General features: G+C 45.7%; 5 protein-coding genes across 7 annotated transcripts; 1 reads left to right on the plus strand and 4 right to left on the minus strand.

The window, feature by feature from the left end:
- Positions 1–816: 816 nt before the first annotated feature.
- On the minus strand, positions 817–3914 carry LOC119551061. Its single transcript, XM_037860184.1, has 5 exons — positions 3516–3914; positions 3288–3445; positions 1603–3175; positions 1403–1542; positions 817–1343 (listed from the first exon to the last, which is right to left on the minus strand). Exons 1-5 carry the CDS (start codon positions 3581–3583, stop codon positions 1168–1170), a joined length of 2115 nt encoding a protein of 704 aa, XP_037716112.1. The 5' UTR covers positions 3584–3914; the 3' UTR covers positions 817–1167.
- A 285-nt stretch (positions 3915–4199) lies between these two features.
- On the minus strand, positions 4200–6481 carry LOC119551557 (DCN1-like protein 3). Of its 2 annotated transcripts, XM_037860953.1 has the most exons (5): positions 6286–6481; positions 5747–6221; positions 5529–5666; positions 5134–5467; positions 4200–5077 (listed from the first exon to the last, which is right to left on the minus strand). In XM_037860953.1, the coding sequence occupies exons 2-5, from the start codon at positions 5919–5921 to the stop codon at positions 4720–4722; spliced, it is 1005 nt and encodes a 334-aa protein (XP_037716881.1). In that variant the 5' UTR covers positions 5922–6221; positions 6286–6481; the 3' UTR covers positions 4200–4719. The 2 variants fall into 2 exon arrangements, with proteins under 2 accessions (XP_037716881.1, XP_037716880.1); XM_037860952.1 differs by having other exon boundaries at positions 5747–6481.
- A 430-nt stretch (positions 6482–6911) lies between these two features.
- On the plus strand, positions 6912–10984 carry LOC119549117 (Usher syndrome type-1G protein homolog). The gene is made up of 6 exons (XM_037856871.1): positions 6912–7075; positions 8536–8611; positions 8696–8839; positions 9261–9482; positions 9685–10683; positions 10763–10984. Exons 2-6 carry the CDS (start codon positions 8589–8591, stop codon positions 10926–10928), a joined length of 1554 nt encoding a protein of 517 aa, XP_037712799.1. The 5' UTR covers positions 6912–7075; positions 8536–8588; the 3' UTR covers positions 10929–10984.
- LOC119549118 lies at positions 7698–8493 on the minus strand. Its single transcript, XM_037856872.1, has one exon. The coding sequence runs from the start codon at positions 8374–8376 to the stop codon at positions 7747–7749; it is 630 nt and encodes a 209-aa protein (XP_037712800.1). The 5' UTR covers positions 8377–8493; the 3' UTR covers positions 7698–7746.
- On the minus strand, positions 10959–21459 carry LOC119549115 (multidrug resistance protein homolog 49). 2 transcript variants are annotated; one of them, XM_037856868.1, is made up of 8 exons: positions 21355–21459; positions 19524–19676; positions 19263–19456; positions 18958–19203; positions 15237–16798; positions 12639–13084; positions 11854–12462; positions 10959–11782 (listed from the first exon to the last, which is right to left on the minus strand). In XM_037856868.1, exons 2-8 carry the CDS (start codon positions 19629–19631, stop codon positions 11033–11035), a joined length of 3915 nt encoding a protein of 1304 aa, XP_037712796.1. In that variant the 5' UTR covers positions 19632–19676; positions 21355–21459; the 3' UTR covers positions 10959–11032. The 2 variants fall into 2 exon arrangements, with proteins under 2 accessions (XP_037712796.1, XP_037712798.1); XM_037856870.1 differs by lacking the exons at positions 18958–19203; positions 19263–19456; positions 19524–19676; positions 21355–21459 and adding an exon at positions 18482–18496 and having other exon boundaries at positions 10961–11782.
- Between the last annotated feature and the right edge of the window lie 452 nt (positions 21460–21911).

Consider the following 21911-nt stretch of genomic DNA (forward strand, 5'->3'; position numbering starts at 1 on the left):
TTAATTTTAAATACGCACATTGCTTTTCCCTTGTTTTTTCCTAGAAATCTATTGCTCTTCAATGTGTATCTGATCTCAATCATTCATTATGTTATAAGTCCAGACAATCCTATATAGGGAACCATTTTTCAAACTCGGCATATAAGAAAAAAGTCTTTTAAAGCAGATAAAAGCTCTAGGGGCCAACTAAAATCTATAGTGTTTCTAATGAAATTATAAGTAACCAGTTTATAATAATTTTAATGAAGAGTACTGGATCAGAAAGACATAAGTACTATTTTATAAGCAATATTATTTCCCTTAAAAACATAGCTCAAAGTTCGGTTGCACCTGTCCTAAACAGGATTTTAAGATAAGATATTAGTTTTAACCACGATGCACATTTAAGGTTGGTTCTCTGAGTCGTCCTACAAAAATGTCGATTTAAATATTTGGTCCTCATTTCACAAATGCCAATGCTGAGTTGGAAAAGTCGTACGCATATAGGGAATAGAAACACTGAGTCATATAAATACCTATATACTAATACTCGTATTGTTGACTAATCGCGACCTTAAATACTAATCGCATTTATCAAGCAATCAAGTAGCTTTCAAAAGTGAAAAGATCAAAGTGTTGGAGAAACCCCAGTACAAAATTTGTCTGTCACAAAACTATCGACCAACTGAAAAGAACCACGTGACCATAATCTCCTTTGATAACGGTTTACACACCTGGTCGTATCTTGTTTCGGGGAAAATCCCTATTTCGAATGGCTAGGCCCACAGACTGCTGGATATTTGAAAATATTTATTGTTAAATGCGAATCTAGACGAGTTTTTCACAACTGTTAATAACAGATTTAATCTTTTTTGCGGCTTATAGGAATGTTAGTTGATCTAGATAACCTCTCGTTTTTATACAAACAACAAGAACAAACAAAATAAATAGCAAAAGTATTTCACATTTGAAATAGATAAATACACTTTGAAAGCGGTATCGGGGTGTTCACTATATATACGCATATATACTGGCAACATACTACACAGTAGAAACAATTACTCAAATTAATATTATTGTTGCAGTCGCGTCGTTTAAGGAAACAAATACGCTGTAGTCCGCCCAGCGGGATGTGCCTCGTGGTAGGCGTCCAGCTTGCACCATGTCCAGTCACCATTAGCCGTATCATTACGCTCTAAAAAATCTTACAACTCGTACAATGTATTGTCGGCAAATCGGGCACTCGTTCAGCACTTTTCCACAGCTTGTGCAGGTGGCCATGTGCCCGCACTCCAGGAAAACGCACTCAATCGGCGCGTCCATACAAATCTTACAGAGCTCGTCCGTAGGCAGTTTCTCAACGGCTGCATAAATATTTTGAGTATTAGTGAGGTGACTCTACAGGATAAAGTTCAAGGCTCACCTGGAGTCTCACGCATGGTTTTCCACAGCCTGCTGACGCGGTCGAGCAGCTCCTGCTTCTCACAACAGCCTTTGTAGTCGACACGGTGCAGCATGAGCACCTCCTTCAACTGCTTCACCGTCAAACTCTCCAAGTCTTTTCTGTAAGTCAAATGAGGCATTTAATTAATATTAGATTTATCCAAGCAATACATAACATACAAATCCTCAAAGTCTTCCAAATTGACGAAACGCGAGTCACAGCAAGTGGCCGGCTCAAAGTCCGACGGTGCCGGATACACGTGGATCCCCTCATCGTCGTCCCAGCGGATATCATCGTCCTGCGTGGGCGAGAACTCGATTGTCGGCGTGATGGGCATGTCCGGGGATCTTCCGCCAGCAGCCACGCTGATCGCGTCCACGCTGAGAGGAGACACCGCATGACTGTCGGCGTCGGAGACCTCCACTGACTTGGTGCGCTGCTCCAGGTACGTGAGGAACTCCTGCAGCTCCCGTTTGATGTCCTCTTCGGACATCTGCGAGTTCTCCAGATGGCGTCGCATTTTCTCCACATGGCGACGGATGTTCGTCTTGTTCTTACCGCAGCGGTGGCAGCTCTGGCGATGAGAGTGCGCATGCAGGCCGTGCTCCGGCTGTTCGCTAAGGGTCGAGAGCCCCAGGCTGAGACCAGTTCCTCCTGGCGCCACCGGGGACTCGTCATCGCTAGAATGGTAGCGACGATTCAAGTAACCATCAGAGCGTCGGCGGGTCACCTTCTTTGAGCGCTGCGGCACGGCGGGATGGAACGCTGGACTTGGGTTGGCCGGGCGCTGCTCTATGTTCAGCGTTTGAGTGCTCTCGCCCATCTGGCCTTCCTCGCCCTCCACCGCTGGTCTGCTGCGCAGCGTGACCTCCAAGATCTCCTCGGCGGCACTCGTGGTAGGCGTCTCCTCCACCGCCTCGATCCGGTTTACTTCAAGCACCTGCCACTGATCCAGGTGACTGCTGTTTGTGTCCGTGGTGGCCTTGCTCTCGTCAGAGATGCCACCGATGGCGCCCAGCTCCTCAAAGCTTGACTGCGAGGAGGCATCCGCTTTGGAGCTGCTCGAGCCCGGCTTGGAGCAGCCCGGACTAGCAGCTGTGGTGCCGGAAGGTCCAACGTCTCCACCCACCTGACCAGCGGGACTGGGCGCTGCGGGTACTTTGATCACCCGAGCACTGGTGTCGGTTTTGAGCGACAAGGACACGCGCTCACTGAACGTGGCCATAATCTCATCGTCTGAACACTCGCAGTCGGACTTGCTGTGCGCCTCCTCCTGCTCTTCTCTATCCTCCTCCTCCTCCTGCTGACGGGCCGCCTGGGCCTGGCTGCTACTTCTGGCATCGCGATTATTCGATGCCTGCGTGGAAGTTGAAGGACTGCTGCTGCTCTGGCTTCCCCCATTGGTGGTGGTGGCTGCCCCCTGATGCACATGGACGCGTTGTGGCCCGCCGTTGACGGCACTGGCGTAAGTGGGAATCTCGCGAGTGGAGACCCTCGGCTGCTCGAAGATGTGGGAGGGCGCCTCTGGCTGCCTGCTCTCCGGCGGCTTTGCAGCGACTTTGGAATCGAACGAGGCTAGCGAATCACTTATGTTGTCGCTCAGGTTGGAAAAGAAGTTTTGGCACGACTGTTTAAGGCTGTCGATGGGGTTGGCCTGGCCACGACCCGGGCTGTTGGAGGATGCATTCGAGCCACGGCCCCTGTCCACCTGGGCGACATGGGTGAGGACGAGGCCCACCAGCTCCTCTTTCTCTGTGGGTTAAAGCTAGGTTAAATGATGTGCCTTTATTGGAGGTTTCTCATCCAATTGCTTTTGACTTCTGTTGGAAGAGATTTCTGGTCGACCTCCAGATGTGTGACTCACCTAGGCAGCCTTCAGTGGAGATGTGCTTGGACTGCAGATAGAAAATCAGGTCCTTGGGCTTGAGCTTTAACAGATCTGTCTTTAGCAGAGGCCGCTGGGCGAAAACAGAGCACCGTTGGCAGCGCCTGGACGCAATGCAGTTGGCACAGTAGTAGCGTCTAATGGGACAGTAAGAAAACCCGGTGATTCCCCGAAATCTGGGATGTACTAATTTAGTTCGTTACTCACTTGCAATCGAAGCAAGCGCGCTTGCGACGAAAAACCGTGAATTCCACGCCGCAGCTTTCGCAGGGCATCGTGGCCGCTGGACAGTGGGGCAGCTGCTCCTATCGACCGTGTCCTTGCGCTGAATCCTTGCCCTTCCTGGCAACTGCTCCTCCCTTCCGCTGCTCACGCCCACTGTGCTGGCATTGCATTTGTTTTTCAATGTCAACGTCGTGAATCACTACGTGGCCACGCTGGGCCCACGGCATTTATCTCCGCCTGGCGGCGAATAGGTCAAGGGTGTCTGTGATCACTCAACACTTAATCATAGGCGGCCGGATGCGTACGCGATGATTTTTATAAATTTTTATCAGCCAAAAATAGCAATTCAAGGTACCAGGGCTGCGGTGATTTATATACGTATGTGCCACGGTTGCATCGAGCCAATGTTATCGGTCTGGGCTGCCGATACGGCTATCGATTAGCGTAATGAATGGCGCTTGATTTAAATGAAGCCGGCTTGAATCCATATAATTATTCCCAATTAAGCCTACCAGTTCACTTGAGTTCCTATAATTGAAATTTAAATTACCCCGTTACACAATTACTTACCTACCTATGTTCTTCTATTTAATTATTCTCCTGGGATCTCAAGGTAAATTCACCTCATTTGAATCCCTATAATTACCAATCAATCGAGCAATACAATTACTATTTTAGTTGCTTTTATTTAATTCACATCCACTACTTACAATTAAGTATGTAATTGTATGCATTTAAATAGTTAAGTGCCATAAAATGTTGCAATCTTGTTTAAAATAATACATCAATTAGTTGCTAAGTATTATACGGTCTGCCTTCTGCTCCGCCTTCAAGTCATTTATTTATATACACATGTGGTTTCCAATGATTGAGCTTTTCCGAAATTCTTGTCGATAAGTCTTTAATTACATAAACAAATGCGTCCGTTGTTGCTCCGGCCAGAATGTTGCCCAGTCTCAATAACAAGAGCTGGCTGATGATGGCAGTTGGAGTCCGTCTTCAAGCAGCGCCAGCACCGCATCGTTCGTTTTCAGTGGCCACGGGTGTTTAAGGTTTTTTGTTTTCACAGGGGTACTTAAGCAGCAGCAGGAGAGAGCGAGTCGTCAGTGAGGGTGAAAATGTACATTATTTAATTTCTATTGGCGAGTTGAACGTTGCTTGGCCCTGAAGAGACTGGAGGCTTGCACTATGACACGAGACCCGGATCCTCGGCCTTCACGTGGCTCTGCAGGGGATCGTCGTTGTTGTTGTCATCGTCGTGGATGCCCGACGACACCAGGGCCCGGTTCTTCTCGTAGTCCACGAAGTCGTCGAAGAGACTTGGCCACGCTTCGGTGTCGTCGTAATTTTGTATATCACATTGTTCCGTAAAGTTGAGGTACATGTTCCATGTATCCTTCGGTATGCGGCGTATATTCGGGTGCTTTTCGAGGAAGTGTATCCAGTTGGAGAAGAGATCAGGTGTTTGTACAGTGAACACTAGTTTCCACAGGTCGATGGCCATCTCGAGGGAGAGGACGCGCTGATCGGGCTCCAGGCCAAAGCTGAAATATGAGATGTAAGTTATATTCTGGTACGTAGCACAGTGAGATCATCCTACCGGAAGGTGAAGCGGTATAACTGCTTGAACATCTCGGCGTCCGCCTTGAGCATCTCGATCGTTTGCTCCAGTCGCACCCGAATGCTGGATATTGTGTCCGCCCGCATCTTGTGCAGACCCTCGATGAACTCCGCCTTGGTGAAGCGGCACATCTGCGAGGCATCCAGGCACCAGGCCAGGACGAGTATGGCGAACTCATCGGGCTGATAGTTGAGGTCATTGCACAGTCGCTCGATGCCGTCCGTCAGGATCATGTCCTCGTCGTCCGGATCTTTGTACACATCAAACAGTTGGTTCAGCGTCTGGTGCGACACCTCCATGGATTCCTTGACGGCTATTCGATTATACAAAAGCAAGTGAGCACTCTAAATGCAACGACCGCTGCGCTGACTCACCAGTTGTTATGATATCGCTCATGGTGGGCGCACTGCCATTAAGCAAACCTAAAGACTTAAAACTATTACGCTTAGTATCACAATTGTTTGCTTTTGCTGGCTTGAGTGGAGTTCGGCTGGAGAGCAGTTCATCGGTTTCTGGAGGGGCGAAAAGAGAGAGGGTTCTTAGACTTTGGATATCAAACTAACGACGGGGCCATTAACTGTGGAATACCCACCTAGGGCGCAGCGCTCGTTGGCATTGGGATTAGTGCCCACCGATTCGTAGCAATTTGCAAGGCTGGTGGTCGTCTGGCAGGCGTTGGAATTGGAATTGTGTGAATTGGGGGACGAGGCGTTCGTTGGCATCGATTGTTCGGCGGCAGACTGGAAGCATTTCAGGCAATTGCCCATAGTGGGTGCGTGCTGGGTGCACCAGGTCCTCCTCCGCCTGCTCCACCTGCAGTTGCTGGCTCCTTACCAGGAGCACTCGATGGCTTCCAGTTTCGATTTGGCCGAGTGGCTGGCTGCTAGCTGCTGGCTGCTGAAACTTGTGATTTGTCGGGGGCGTGGATGTGAGGTTTGGTCCTATGGCTCCTTGGGGATTTACTGACTATGCATTGGCACTGCGGTTCCCTCTACTGACTGGCATATGGTAGTGGCCCTAGCGATTCCGACTCCAAGTACGAGTACGATTCCGATTCTTTGTTGCCACTGCGATTGCTGTTGTTATTTTGGTGCCTCCTACGCAAACGCACACTCACGCGTATACACATACATGTGCAGGTTGCAACTGCAGCATTTACTGCCACCGAATCGCGCTCGTCTCTTCTACTGGCTGTTTTCATTCACATTTTCAGTTCACCCGTGCTGAGACGATTGTTTAACATTAATTTGGTGCAATTTTAAAATGTGATTTATCTCGCTTTTTCACTTGTTTTTTTCGGACCAGGGCTGCACTAATCAACCAGGGCTGCACTGTCCTCAAGTGGTTGTGTGCGATAATTTTTCAGCCTGGCAGTGCCCTATCGCTAGAGAGAGAGCCACAGTGGGCCTAAACAGTTTGACCATCACAGTTCGTTACATTTAAATAATCCCTAATTTAAATAATTAATAAATACGTTACTTTATTTTTTAAAAAATGAGAACATTAACTCTTCAATGCTTTGTTACGATTAAGATTAAGTTTATTAAAAACATTTTTTAAATTCCTGTTCTAAGCATGTCAATTATAATAAAAATAAATATGTACTTTGCCAATGCTACATCATTACCCATATATCAATCTCTCTTAGTTGGAGAAAATGACTACCGATCTCTTCCTCTCTCGCCCACTGTGCGTAATGTGAGCGCCGAAGTTTGAGCCAAGTTAACAATTTCATTCAACAACATGCAGTCGGAGCGGTAGAAAGTGCTTCCGGGTAACTGGTACATACGTGCATATTCTAGCGATCGCAAAAGAAAACTTTCGGTTCGGTTGGCTAAAAAGAAAAGTGTCAAGCAGCCCGGTGGGAAAATCCAAATCCTGCACTGGAAAAGCGGTCTTGAACCGGGACAGTAAGCTGCAAGTGAGTGTGTGTATCCGTGGTAAATGGTTGACTGCCTCGATTTTCGGTTGTTTTTGGGCAACTTAAAAACCAGCTAGCAAGGTTGACTGAACTTGGTAGTTGGTAGATATGTAAGCCAAACTCCGTCGTGTGCAGTACATGGGTAATGTCGTATGTGTGCGTGTGTGGGCCTGTGATTCTTCGGCCTCAGTTACACTTTTCTTTTTTGGATTATTAATTCACAACGTGTGAACGTTGGTAGGAGCGCTGGGAAAAGGGCAAAATGAAATCTGCTTAACGGCTAACTCGAGGCATCTTCGTGCCCAGTTCAATTGCCTAACCATGGTTAACACTTACAATAATGGAATGTGACAAAAAGTATAAAAAATGAACATAATTTGGTCATATATCAATCATATATCATATCACTCACCTAAAAGATAAAACATTCGATTCCGAAACAGATTGCCGGTCTCGGCGTTATAATCTATAATATTTTATATAAGGAACTATGCAGATGTCCCAGTTACTCAGGGAAAATACATAACTGTTTAAAAGTATCGTGTTAAACCTTAACTAACGTATTGCAGAATAAATTTTTTTAAATAAAAAGGTTGACTCTCAAAATTAAAAAATATGCATGCTTTGTTTATTCTTCGAAATCTAATAAGTCACAATCCCCGTTTTATACATTAGGTATACATCATTTCGGCCGAGACCGACAGCTTCTTGGGTATGTTGGCCATATTTTCGAGATAGCAGGACAACTCATCGACATTTACTTCGTCGGGGTTCTGGATCGGAGGTTGTGTTCCTTCATAATGGAGAATCTTCTCCAGTTTATCGCATTCGCCTATCATGTTTTTAAAGTCATATGCATTTGACAGAGGAACTGTTGGGATCTGACTAAGCTTTTCCTGAGATACCTCTTCAACATTTTTTAAGTCAATGGTTTTCCGAGAAGCTGAAAGATCTTCGCACTCGCTTATCAGGCCCTTAAAGTCGTACGCATTACCAGAAACCATATTCCTGCCCGAAATTTTCACCCAGTTGGGTTCATCCACATCTTTCTCGAGGATCACGTTTTTATGAACCCAATCTAATCCATCAGCACGAGTTCTTCCATACAGACAGTGAACGCGAGGTTTTCGGAGCAGAAACTTTTGTTTCATGGGTTGTTTCTTAACTCCTGTAAACTCCAATTGAGTGTTGGAACCCATAGATGAGTCCGTTATGGGACCATTGAACTTGACTCCTTCGATTGGATGGTCTTCTGACGTTTTCATCTTACTCAGCTCGAAGGACAACATCTCTAAAGGCATCTTTATTAGTTTCTTTTTTGCCAACAAGGAATGTGTGTCAATGTGTCTGATTTTGTAGGTTGGTTTATGTGACCTATATCTGATTATCTTAGATGTGGGATGGGAAAGAATAGGAAGTATTATGAAAAGCCTATTCATACGGTCTTGAATTCCTTTCAGATCGATTCCAGAATTTCTATCGCCAGTCTGATTGAAAGATAACACAGACGAGAATGTCTTCGGATCGGTTTCACAAGTGAGTACATGCAATTAATTTGGTTCTATCTTATCGCCCATGGAATGCACAAGACTAATTAACCCTTTGGATCTCTATTTCCAGGGCCGCCAAAGATGGGCTATTGGATGTGCTGGCTGCAGCCACGCGCAAGGACACGAATGCCAAGGATAGTGATTCAATGACGCCGGTCATGTGGGCAGCCTTCGAGGGTCGTCTGGATGCACTGCGTCTGCTATGCGGAAGGGGGTAGGTATCGGTTAAAGTTAACGAGTATATTGCCTTCGTCGGATAGTATGTAAAATGTTGAAGGAAGGGTTTTCGACGATCTAGTGACGTCCGATCGTCAGTCCGTATAAACGCTGAGAAGGTATAAAAGCTGGAGGCTGGGTTAGGAAAAAGAATGCAGATTTTAGAGATTCCAGCGCAGCTCTACGCCCACTCTTACGTCCGGAACCGTAAAAGATTGTGGCGCCCACATTTTTTAAGATTTAGTTCCCAATTAAATTATATTTTATTTGCTTTATTAATACCTATCCTTACGTCAAAAAATGTGTAAGTCGGAGCACTTAATAAAAAGTTGTTGGGGACCGTATATAGCAAGATTGATTCTTTTTGATTTATGTTCTATCCTTACTGATAATAATTTTCTTTTCTCTATTTCCATCAGTGGTGATCCCGACAAATGTGATCAGTTTGGGAATACAGCCCTGCATTTGGCCTCCGCCAAAGGTCATTTGCATTGCGTTGACTTTCTGGTCAAATTCGGAGTCAACATCTATGCCTTGGACATCGATAAACACAGTGCCAAGGATCTGGCGGCTATTAATGGCAGGGATGAGATTCTGCGCTATTTGGATGTGGCCTTTACCAACTTTGAAGCAACTGAAAAGTAAGCCTAGGGAATAGTTAATAACTATCAGTTATACTTACTCGTCCGCATGTTAAACTAAAAGTTAAGTTTAAGGTTTGAACTTTAAACGTGTTGAAAATCTAAGTTTAAAATCTACTTTAAGAAAAACGGCCCTTAGAGACTAAAAGAGCAACCGAAGACCAATTATTTTATTATTTATTATTGAATTCTTACCTTTTAGAAAAAAGTCTAAGGCGCTGAAGGAACTGGCCGAGAAGAACTGCGAGAAGCGTGTGCGGGAGTACATGAAGCGTCAGCAGCAGCAGCGGCAGGATCCCGACTACTCCGACCTCAGTCCGCCCAGTGGGGCTAGTAAGTCCGGAAACATGCTGTCCACACTCAAGCAGAAGATCTGGTCCAGCCAGGGCAATCTGAACAAGCCGCCAAGAGATCCGCCTCAGCAGCCGGGACCCACGAAGTTCAGCGATCTGGTGGGCAGTGGAAGCAGCAGCAGTGGAGGCTCCACAATAGCCAGTCGAGCGGGAACGGTCCAGAAGAGACCATCGCAACTGCAGAAGCAGCACAGCAGCACGTGTCCGCACTCAAAGATTTCCAGCGACTCGGACGGAGGCTTCAAGGTGCGCGAGCTGGAGCCCGATGGCAAGCGGACCATTACCTCGTTGACGGGACTACAGCGGGACTCGGAAGTGATGTATGTGGGCACCTTCAGTTCCAACGAGGAGAGCATCGGCAAGCGCGGCAAGATCACCGATGTTTTTGAGTGTATGGAGGCCGACGAGACGGATCACAATGACAACCGCAGTGGCTACAGTTCGGCCTTGGCGCGTTCCTTCTCCCAACCGGATATCCTGGGCGATGGTCAGCTAAGCCAGGAACTAAGCGAGGAAGTGACTCTCCAGAGACCCGTAGGACTGTTCGACAGACCCACCATGCTGGGCAGCATAGCCTTCCGACGTTCCGTGACTGCTGCTTTGAGTCAGCTGCAACTGCACACGGACACTAGTTCCACATCCACGATGCGGAATGCGGGCAGCAATCCCCCAAAGCCAAGAAATGGCGGTGGAAAGGGTCGTCTGTATCTGAACCTGTCGGATGATACGGATTCCGAGGGTGGTGGTCATGATATATACAGCGACGATGACGACGACGATCGGGAGGCCGCCGGTAGTGCCTTGCAAAGATTTTTGGCCGTTTGGGCCCTGGAAGAATACCTACCAGTGTAAGTATCTTAAGTAAATTTCTGATTAACAAGATTGTTTCTCGTGCTAAACTCATACTAATTTTTTTTTCCATGACAGGTTCCAGAAGCAAGAGATCGACCTGGAAACACTGATGCTGCTCACGGAGTCGGACCTCAAGTCCCTGGGTCTGCCGCTGGGCCCATTCCGGAAGCTCACCTTCGCCATCCAGGAGAGACGCAACGCTCTGGCCAATCCCGGTCCCCTCGTAGACAGTCGGCTGTAGTTCTTAGCCTATTTATTATATTTTTCGTAATACTTTAACAAGTTATATTAGCCTAATGTATATACTAAGTTAAAGCCTAATGATTATCACTCCAGTTAACTGAGTTAGCCCGCCACCTGTTGCATCAGGTAGAGATTGGCGTAGATCTTATTCAGGGCCATCAACTCGTCGTGGGTGCCGTGTTCCACCACCACGCCGCGTTTAAACACGCAGATCAGATCCGCATTCCGCACGGTGGTCAGACGATGGGCTATCGTCAGACAGGTGCGGCCGGATCGCGCCTCATCCAGCGCCTGCTGCACCACCTTCTCGCTCTCCAGATCCAGGGCGGAGGTTGCCTCGTCGAGGATGAGGATCTTGGGGTTCCTGATCAGCGCTCGAGCGATGGCGATGCGCTGCTTCTGGCCCCCAGAGAGCTGCGAGGACTTGCCCAGCCGAGTGTCGTATCCTTGGGGCAGGGCACTTATAAAGTTGTGGATATTGGACTTCTTGGCCGCCTCGATAATCTCCTGCATGGACACGTCGTCGCGGAAGTTGTTGCCGTAAGCAATGTTCTCAGCAATGGTGCGATCGAAGAGCACGGGTTCCTGGGAAACCAGGCCCAGCTTGGAGCGCAGTGTGTCCAGCGGGAAGTCTGTGCTGGGCACTCCGGACAGGTTTACGGATCCTGAAACGGGATCGTAGTAGCGGAGCAGCAGTTGCACACAGGTGGACTTTCCGGAGCCAGACGGACCCACCAGAGCCACAGTCGTCGACTTTTTGATGGTGAGATTTAGGCCATGCAGGATGGGGGTGCCCTTCCTCGTGGGATACTCGAAGCCCACGTTGTCGTAGACAATGTCGCCCTCGGATTTCTGAAGAAGCAAGAGGGTAGAGACATATGTAAGAGTATCCAATGGTAGAACTCAATAAAATGTAGACTCACCTCGACTGTGTTGTATGGACTCTGCGGCGGATTTAGCTGTGTAGAGGTGCGCTGGAAGAGATCCATTAGGCGGCCAGCGGATAGAATAGCATCATTTACATTTGGGGCATAGGCCAAGGCCTGTCCCAACATCCAGGAGCCAAAAATAAGCGCCTCGGCCACCTTGATGATATCCGCGTAGTCTATTCGGCCCTCTGCCACCAGAATGCCACCATAATACAGGGAGATGCCGTAGGCTAGGTAAGGAGCCGCCTGTCCTAGAGCAAAAACCAGACCGCGGAAGCGAACCTTGCGCTTACAGGCGACGTCTACACGATCGATCTGCTGGACGTACTGCTCCAGGACCTGACGTTCCAGGCAAAGACCATTCACCGTTCGGATATTGGCAATAGCTTCGACGGCTACCTGGGAAGCCTCCTCGATGGATGCCTTAGCTTCCTGGGCGCTCTTCATGATGAAGCGACCCTCCAGGTAGATGGACAGGCAGAGCAATGGGAGGGTAACCAAGGTAAGGAGCGTCTGCTGCCAGGAGAAGACGAAACCGATGACCATGCCGACCACAAGAGTGGACACGGCCTGAAGCATGGTACCCACACGAGCTCCAGTTGCCTGGAAAAAACGGAAACAAATTGTAAGAAATAATAGATATGGCTTTTTATAGATCCCGCTAGTTACGTAAAATTCCCCCTTAAGGTGTCTGAAAGTATGCTACAATGTATCATAAATTCTAAAGACAGACTTTTACACACTTTGATTGATATAATTTTCTGAGGTTTGTAACTTACCCCCTGGACATTGGAGCAATCGCTAGCCAGTCGGGAGCACAGGGCTCCCACCGAGTTCCGCTCGTCATCGAAGTACGCAATATCCTGACCCACAATCGTTCCAAAGGCCCGTTTGCGCAGGCGCGTTGTCATCTTCACGCCGGCCGTTGTGAACATGTAGGTCTGCAGCATGTTGCCCAATCCGGCCATCAAGCCAATGCCAACAAAGATTACAGAGATTTTCAGGACCTCGGATCGCACCACATCATCGTCACCGTTCGACATGATACCAAAGAAGTCACCAAAGAAGAGACCCCAAAGCGGAAAGTTTGCGCCATGCATCACGGAGGCGATACCGCCCACAACGAGAAATCGCCATTCTGCGGAGTTTAGTTTTATCAGCTGTATGAAGGACACCTTGGGCACTACTTCATTCTTCTTCTTCTTGCCATGACGCTGCGAACGACCTGTAGAAGGAATGAGTTCCATTGTGTTATTAAATGGGTTGCCATAGAACATGTTAAAAGGTGTATTTGAAAAAATCGTGTATAACTTCTGAAATTTTTAATAAATATTTAAGTAAAAACAAGGGAGAACGCTATAGTCGAGTACCTCGACTATCAGATACCCGTTACTCAGCTTAAGCGACCAAAGGGAAATGGAGATATGCAAGCAGCAAAGCGAGATTTAAATGCGCCACCTACCGGCGGAAGACAGATTTAAGCGTTGTGTGCGTTAGGGTAGGCGTGACAAATTCATTGTTCAATAGAATAAGTTAGCCGCGCACTTTGCTCTCTCTGAGCGCCGGCAGTGCTTTTCTCTTTGCCGCTAAGTTCGGCCGGCAACTATTTACATACACACACATACACGCGTAAAAACATTTCGCACTGTCTGGCTCTGACGTCATAGCTTTTTTTCTTGGGAGGTTTGTGGGCGTTAGAGTGGGCGTAGAAAAATTTTTTTTGGGTCAATCGATAGGTATGGACAAGACTAATACATTTCAGTTAAAATTTTCTATCTAACATCAAAACTGTAGGAGCCACAGTTTTGGGCGGTTTGTGGGCGTTAGAGTGGGCGTGGCACTCTACTGAAACAAACTTGCGCTGCGTAAGAAGCTCAGGAATCTGCTCGCCAAATCTCAATAGCCTAGCTCTCACAGTTTCCGAGATCTCAGCGTTCATCCGGACAGACGGACAGACGGACAGACGGACAGACGGACATGGCTAGATCGACTCGGCTACTGATCCTGATCAAGAATATATATACTTTATGGAGTCGGAAACGCTTCCTTCTGCCTGTTACATACTTTCCGACGAATCTAGTATACCCTTTTACTCTACGAGTAACGGGTATAACAAGGGAGAACGCTATAGTCGAGTACCTCGACTATCAGATATCCGTTACTCAGCTAAAGGGACCAAAGGGAAACGGAGATATGCAAGCAGCAAAGCGAGATTACAATGCGCCACCTACCGGCGGTTTACAGATTTAAGCGTGATGGGCGTTAGAGTGGGCGTGGCAACATTTTTTTTGGATCAATCGATAGGTATTGACGAGACCAATACATTTCAGTTAAAATTTTTTATCTAGCATAAAAGTTGTGGGTGCCACAGGCTTGTGCGGTTTGTGGGCGTTAGAGTGGGCGTGGCATATTCGCATAACAAACTTGCGCTGCGTACAAGGCTACGGAATCTAAATAAGAAATCCCATTACTCTATCTTTGATAGTTTCCGAGATATCCGCGTTCATACTAACGATTTTTTGAAGTTTGTGGGCGGTTTGTGGGCGTTTAAGTGGGCGTGGCAAATTTTTTTTTGGGTCAATCGATAGGTATTGATGAGAACAATTCATTTCAGTTTAAATTTTTACTCTAGCATCAAAACTGTAGGAGCCACAGTTTTGGGCGGTTTGTGGGCGTTAGAGTGGGCGTGGCACTCTACTGAAACAAACTTGCGCTGCGTAAGAAGCTCAGGAATCTGCACGCCAAATCTCAATAGCCTAGCTTTTATAGTTTCCAAGATCTCAGCGTTCATCCGGACAGACAGACAGACGGACAGACGGACAGACTGACATGGCTAGATCGACTCGGCTAGTGATCCTGATCAAGAATATATATACTTTATGGGGTCGGAAACGCTTCCTTCTGCCTGTTACATACTTTCCGACGAATCTAGTATACCCTTTTACTCTACGAGTAACGGGTATAATAAGTAAAGCTTTTCATTATGCGCTTAAATTACTATGATTGTTTTATAAATACACATCGTCCTTATAAACATGTTTAAACAGTGTTTACAATACTGATCACATTATTATGGATCTTAAAGAATTATAGACACTTGTATTATATGTTTAAATAACATTTAATTATGATAAAGAAAGTTTAATTTAATTTTTTCACAATGGAATGGAAACAATTCGCAATTGTAATTTTGGTACTGATCAGTGGTCGCCGGCAAAAGCATTGTGTGTAGCCCATGGGACCAATTTTCTCTACCACCACTTTTATGCTATACTTTTTGAGGCATAAATAAGTCTAGATTCTAAAGTGCTTAAAAACAAATCAGCTTTACCATCAAGCTAAGAACATTGGTTTTATATCTGACTTCTGGTACTTACGCTTGCGTCGCGTGCTGGCTCTGAAACCGATGTCCCTGGAGCTGCCCGAAGTGTGCAGCTCGGGCTCCCCGTCCTCCTCCTCATCCTCCTCGTCGTCATCGGTCTCCTCGTCGGACAGGTTCTGCGACTTCTTCAGAGGTCGACCGACCACCGCTCCCTCATCCGCCTCGGTGGCCTCCTTGCGCTGGGTGATGTTTACCAGTTCACAGTAGAGGCCCCTTCGTTCCATTAGCTCCTCGTGGGTGCCCTGCTCCGCGACCACGCCGTCCTTGAGGAAGACGATCTTGTCGGCGTTGGTGATGGTGGACAGGCGATGGGCCACCACCAGAGTGGTGGGTCCCTGGCTGGCCAGCTCCAGGGCACTCTGCACCCGCTTCTCGGAGGTGGGATCCAGTGCGGAGGTGGCCTCGTCCAGGAGCAGCACTTGCGGCTGTCGCACCAGTGCCCGGGCAATGGCTATCCGCTGCTTCTGGCCACCTGAGATCTGGGCCCCCTTCTCGCCCACCTGGGTGTCGTAGCCCTTGGGCAGACGACTGATGAAGTCGTGGCAGTTGGCCGCTCGCGCCGCCTTCTCGATGTCCGCCTGAGTGGCCGATGGTCTTCCGTATCGGATGTTCTCGCCAATGGTGGTCGCGAAGAGAACCGGTTCCTGGCCCACCACTCCGATCTGCGATCGAAGCCAGCCCACATTCAGTGTGCGCAGATCCCGTCCGTCCAGTTTGACGCTGCCCGCCTCGGGGTCGTAGAACCGCTGCACCAGCTGGATGAGGGTGCTCTTGCCGCACCCAGAAGCTCCCACGAAGGCCACCGTCTGACCCGGAAGCACGTCGACGGTGAGACCCTTGAGGATCTCCACATCTGGCCGGGCGGGGTAGCGGAAGCGGATGCCCTCGAATCGAATGTGTCCGGTGGTGCTTTCCAGCCTGCTTCCCTTCTCGTCCATGGGATCGACCTGCGACGGGCGATCGATGATGTTGAACAGGGTCTGTCCAGCTGCCGCGGCCACGGCTATGGCTTCCACATGGAGAGAGGCGAAGCCCAGATTCTGGGCACCCACGATCACATTGAAAAGGATGATAACCAAAACGGCAGGGGTGTAGACACGATCGGGGAGATCACGCTCATCCAGGATGAGGGTCACTCCATACCAGAGGGCCAGGGCATTGCAGAGGTAAGTGATCACCCAAGAGAGTGAGTTTCCCAAGCCTGAGTAGAGACCCTTCTTGCGTCCAGTGTTCTCTGCTGGAATAAGTAGCTTTCCAAAGCGAGCTTTCTCCTTCTCCTGACCACTAAAGGCGAACACGGTGCGAATCCCACTGAAGACCTCCTCTGCCACGTTGGCCGCATCGGAGTAGGACTTCAGTTCCTTCTTCGCCAGAGATCCCTGGAGACGAGCCACCACACTAGACGCTGCGATGATGAAGGGTACACAAGTGAGCACGACCAGGGTGAGCTTCCAGCCGTAGACGAAGGCGGAGACTATTCCAATCACAAAGGTCATGGTCAGGAAGGTCACAATCACCACCTTCTCGCCAATGCCCTCTTTAAGCTTGTCCAGGTCTCTGAAAAGACCGAGTAAATTTTTAAAAATCGAAATTGTAAATGAAACAAGAGGGATTTAACTTCGGCAAGCATTATACATTTTACATTTTTAAGGATTGTTACTTGCTTTAGTTATATTTTAAAAAAACGAGTTACTTAAAATGAACACCGAACTTTTTACACACATATTACATATATCACGAGTTTTATGAGGATTGGGATTTTCAGAACAAAATTTTTGTAGCATGCTTTTTGATTACCACAATTTTTTTTAATGTTTCATCAGAGAGAAATGTATCTCCCGCTGTGGGCGTTAGAGTGGGCGTGGCACATTGCTGAAACAAACTTGCGCTGCGTAAGAAGCTCAGGAATATGTCAAATCTCAGTAGCCTAGCTCTTATAGTTTCCGAGATCTCAGCGTTCATCCGGACAGACAGGCAGACGGACATGGCTAGATCGACTCGGCTAGTGATCCTGATCAAGAATATATATACTTTATGGGGTCGGAAACGCTTCCTTCTGCCTGTTACATACTTTCTGACGAATCTAGTATACCCTTTTACTCTACAAGTAACGGGTATAATAATACTCGTAGGAGTATAATTGTCCTCGACAATCAAATACCCATTACTCAGCTAAGGGGTGTGCGAGGGAGCTGGAGACATGCAAGCAGGAAAGCGACTGTTCCCAAGATTGCACACTCGGCTACCGCGCCACCTAACGTAAATTTTTTTAACTTGTTAATAGATGGTTATAGTCGATGCCATCGACTATCAAATACCCATTACTCAGCTAAAGAGAGTGCGAAAGCGATGGAGACATTGCTTGCTTGTACCTAGCGCCACGTCCAGGGGAGCTTCCTAGCGCCATCTAGCCCATAACACCAATTAGCCCATAGCGCCCCTAGCGGCTTGGTGGTGTATTAGTGAAAATAGCTTATTTGCTGCATGTGGTATGCAATCTCGATTGAATTTGCAAAATATTGACTTATACTTGGTTATAACTTTTCAATGGTTTGATTTCAATAATTTTTAGGCATGTAGGCTGGTATTGATAATAAGAACAAAACCTCATTTAAGTCATTAAAAAATATTAGGAAATGTGGGTGCTAGGCCGTCGGGTCGAAACGCTTCCGTCTACTGTAACCGGTAATTTCCGAGGAACATAGTACACCCTGTTACTGTACGGGTAACAGGTAAAAAAATCGGCGGTGAAACCAAACCAAGTGAAAAACTTAAAGGATTGCATACCAAGAAAAAAGTGCAACAGGCTTGGGAGAAAGAGAGGTGAAAGTGTAAATGAGAAAATTTAGAAAATTTGAGCTGTTGGGTCTGTGAGGGTATATGGGCCATTTAGATTTCTTCACGTCGAATGCCACCTCATTTGATAAAGTCCGATGCTTCGTTCAAAAGTTATGTCAAAAACAAGATGTGGGTGTCTTTTCAATTGACAACAATTTAGGAAGTGGATAGATTAGTTCATCAGTTTTTTACCTCGTTAAGAGGTGCTTTTGTTTGATATATGTCTCTTCTATCTGTTACATTCCTTCCGACTAATCTAATATACCCTTTTACTCTGCGAGTAACAGGTATAAAAGCACCGAAGCTACATATTTTTTATCACATTTTTAGTTTTAATTATTATTTTGATCTTTTCTATGCGAGCTATAGGATTTAGTTGATATATATACTACTAGATATTACCTCCAATAGGTTTCATCCCGATAACTTTAAAACTGAGGATCTAGTTCGCGTAGAAATGGACTCAAGAAAGACGGTAATTGTTATATCGGCTCGAAAACGTCGACTTAACTGCGTTGCAAACTTCTGACTGAAATCATTATACCCTGTGCAGGTGTTTAAAAATGTTAGTTATAAAAAAACTAAAATCGTAAATGTATCTCTCACCCAAATCAAATGGCATGGAATAATTAATTATTTTAACTAACCCCAAGTTCCTTCCCAAAAAATTGGCTCTTGATTTCAGTTGTGTAATCACAAACTTATCCCATCATTATAAAGCATGTTGATCATAATAAATCAGAATGCTAATGCGATTGGGTAAATCTATAGTTCGCTAATAAATATTCAAGTGATATTGTTTTTTATTAGTATAATATTATCACGATTATTTGGATCAAGTAACACCTGAAAGTTCAAAGTATCTGTGGGAAACTCACTCTGTCATTTTGCTGGCGAAGTTGGAGCCCGAGCTGGTGTCGTACCAGGCGATGTCCTGGCGCAGCATGGCCTCCAGGAAGAGCTTTCGGATGCGATCAATCTGGTTGAGGGCAATCCTATTGGCCAGGTCGATGGCGATTGTGATGAGCAGGAACATGGCAACGGATCCCACAAGACTGCCAATTCCGAAGGCTGTGGCGTCATCGACGATGGCCTGTTTGTTCTCCTCGTCACTGGCATTTGTTCTGAAGGAAGCAGATATTATAAAACCATCCTGGATGTCCACTGTATTTTAGGAACTCACAATTGCTTGCCGCCACCAAACATTGTGAGTGCAAAGGTGGGCGAGGATGTGCCCACGCCCACTGTGCGGTCCACGAGCAGGGATGTAAATTCTGCGTAGATGATCAAGAAGAAGGGAATAAAAACGGAGGCACCAGTGGCCACCAGCAGACTGAATACAAACAGGCAGCGCTCACATGCAGTTGAGTATCTGAACTATGTAACCGAGACAGGGAAGGATATAGAACATCCTTACATTGAAGCAGGTATAATCACTACTCACCAGGTCAAAGTAACTGTACTTTTTGGTTGTGCCTTCACTAAGGACTGATCCTTCCTTTGCCTGGAAGTCAAAAGCCTGTGGTAGCTTTGAGTCATCCTTTTTCGCCATTGTGTATGTGTACAGTAAAGTATCTATATAATCGTTATAGCAACACTAATAAAAAATAGAAAAGTAAAAATAATATTTATTTTAAATAATTCACGTCGATAAAAACAAAATATCATAACAAAATTCGAATTTTAAAATCGTTATATATAATATATTTATGTACAGTAAATAAAAACCGCAATAGATTAAAAACATAGCAAAAAGTATTTAAATTAAATATGATATCCTTAGACTTATTACGCTTTTTTATCAGTGACTAAAGCATAAAAACAATGTATGCAATGTGATATCTTTGGACAGAATTGGGGCTTATAATTTAGATGCTGTCAGTTAAAACAGTTAACAACACAGCTTTATCTACCAAATCAGCTATAAAAGCTAGACTATTATCCTAAGTTATAATCCAAGCAACGGAGTTCAGCCCACTAATGGCAAAAATATTATCTTAGGTAAGTTTTTAAAGAGATTGTCAATAAAATTTATTTATTTAATTATATAAAGCTGACTTAAAGTTAAAACTATAAGCTAATTGGTAAATAAAGCACTTGCGACTAAGGTGCTCAGCGCTTCTGGGGTATCAAAAAAGTTTAATTTTTTCTCATGGCTAACAGTGGTAGGGATTTCGGTGGGTTATCTGAGTGGAAGGTTTGTGTTTTATGTTGGAGAAATAAAGATAATTTGTTTTTGGTTTTTATGGAAGAGGGGTAATAAGAGTAAGTAGGATTTTAATGCGGAGAGGGAGTTAATAGTTCTGTATTAACTGCTTGAACTATTGTTGCCAAGTTGTAAAATAATGTTCTTTGCAAATTTTTCAGTCTATTTCGCTTGGGTATTTGAATTTTCTTTTGGAGATTTCGGAAAGTTTGCTGAGGGGTTGTCGTACCACCATGGGTGTATTAGTATTTTGTGTTAGCCAGTTAGGGTTTTTTCCTATTTATTGGTTGGTGTTGCCCTAAAAGCACCAAGTGCAGATGTAATGGCTGAGTTTCTGTTTGTTTTTATCGGTATGTGAGACCTAGGATTCTTGTGTTATCTGTTTCGTGGATAAGGAGCCGGCTTCTATTATAGGTTCGGAGATGTATTTGCGACAAATGTGATGCCATGAATAAACACACCACTCGTTAATTTGATTGAATAAATACGTGAGGTTTGTAGGGTTTTTCTTATATTATGTTCAACGAATCAATAAGTCTGCGTTGGCTGAGAATTTTAATTACTTTTTGAGGGAGATTATTTTTGTGAGTAAGTTGTAGGCAATTGGGAAAAGGATAATTGAGAGGGTGAAGTTATTGGATAGGTTTATGCCGTTTTAAACTTTAATTTTCCTGTTTTCCATGAAGTTGATCAATTTGAGACTATTTTGTCGAAAGCTTTGGAGAGGGATAAAGTTGCTAGGTGGTCTATGTATAATAGACTATCTGGAAAAGATTCTCCCCGATTTTAAATCCGAATTGGTTCCTGTTAATGAAATTGTTGGTTTAAGCAAACCACCACAGCATTTTTTTTATTATTTTGACTAATACTTTAAACAGGCATGGGAATTTTAGTAAGCGTCCGTCGAGAGTCCTAGAAAATTAGATTCCGATTGATTTATAGCTATTTTTTCACAACTTTGGATTTTCAATAAATTTTTCTTTTCATAATTCCAGAAAAGTTTAGGAATCACCACTCATTAAAGTTTCTCAATAACTCATTTGAAGTTCACTTGCCGTATAACACTTACTTAGCACGTGCCGATTTTTCGGGGACTTTTAAATTACTGATAGAACTCGCGATCGGTTAAAAAATCTATATCGCTTCTTAAAGTCTCACGTCTGAAGCCGACGAGTGCGCGATCTGAACTGATCATCCATCCACTCGACTGGTTGCGACGAAAGCTCGGTTCCAGAATCTCGGGTCTCGGGTCGGTCATAAGCCCCATCGTATAACTAATCGGGATTCCCATGGCAACCACTCGGCCACCGAACGGACAATGCTGGTTTCAGGCCCTATTCTATAACAACCCAAAAAAACTTTGTACATTCTCTAGCTAATGCAGATTGGACAGATTTAGTAGGTGCCATTGATTTGGCGTTACGCTTGGATGTTTTCTCGGCTCATAAGATTCTGGGACTAATCGAGAAAAAATCTGTATCTGTATCGCGTGCGAAAGTCGTGATTCATCTCGCCGATCTGGTGTGCCGTGAGATACCTGGATATAGAAGCGTGTTAGCGGCATTCTCACTTTCATACGTAAGAATTCAAACGATTGGGAATAGCTAAAAACTTTCCTTGGGTAAG

Source organism: Drosophila subpulchrella, chromosome 2R (genome assembly GCF_014743375.2).
Source record: "Drosophila subpulchrella strain 33 F10 #4 breed RU33 chromosome 2R, RU_Dsub_v1.1 Primary Assembly, whole genome shotgun sequence".
Taxonomy (NCBI): Eukaryota; Metazoa; Arthropoda; class Insecta; order Diptera; family Drosophilidae; genus Drosophila; species Drosophila subpulchrella.

Excerpts from the sequence above, each read along its gene's own strand:
- LOC119549118 (XM_037856872.1), bottom strand. The coding sequence starts at position 8,376 with ATGCCTTTAGAGATGTTGTCCTTCGAGCTGAGTAAGATGAAAACGTCA.
- LOC119549115 (XM_037856868.1), bottom strand. The coding sequence starts at position 19,631 with ATGGCGAAAAAGGATGACTCAAAGCTACCACAGGCTTTTGACTTCCAG. Across the intron at positions 19,457-19,523 it reads AGTACAGTTACTTTGACCTG|TTCAGATACTCAACTGCATG; the intron begins GTGAGTAGTGAT and ends TCGGTTACATAG. Across the intron at positions 12,463-12,638 it reads ATTGCTCCAATGTCCAGGGG|GCAACTGGAGCTCGTGTGGG; the intron begins GTAAGTTACAAA and ends CGTTTTTTCCAG.
- LOC119551557 (XM_037860953.1), bottom strand. The coding sequence starts at position 5,921 with ATGGGCAATTGCCTGAAATGCTTCCAGTCTGCCGCCGAACAATCGATG. Across the intron at positions 5,667-5,746 it reads CAACGAGCGCTGCGCCCTAG|AAACCGATGAACTGCTCTCC; the intron begins GTGGGTATTCCA and ends TCGCCCCTCCAG. Across the intron at positions 5,468-5,528 it reads GAGCGATATCATAACAACTG|CCGTCAAGGAATCCATGGAG; the intron begins GTGAGTCAGCGC and ends ATAATCGAATAG.
- LOC119551061 (XM_037860184.1), bottom strand. The coding sequence starts at position 3,583 with ATGCCCTGCGAAAGCTGCGGCGTGGAATTCACGGTTTTTCGTCGCAAG. Across the intron at positions 3,446-3,515 it reads CGCGCTTGCTTCGATTGCAA|ACGCTACTACTGTGCCAACT; the intron begins GTGAGTAACGAA and ends CTGTCCCATTAG. Across the intron at positions 3,176-3,287 it reads CTCCACTGAAGGCTGCCTAG|AGAAAGAGGAGCTGGTGGGC; the intron begins GTGAGTCACACA and ends TTTAACCCACAG.
- LOC119549117 (XM_037856871.1), top strand. The coding sequence starts at position 8,589 with ATGTCTTCGGATCGGTTTCACAA. Across the intron at positions 8,840-9,260 it reads CGTCTGCTATGCGGAAGGGG|TGGTGATCCCGACAAATGTG; the intron begins GTAGGTATCGGT and ends TATTTCCATCAG. Across the intron at positions 10,684-10,762 it reads CTGGAAGAATACCTACCAGT|GTTCCAGAAGCAAGAGATCG; the intron begins GTAAGTATCTTA and ends TTTCCATGACAG.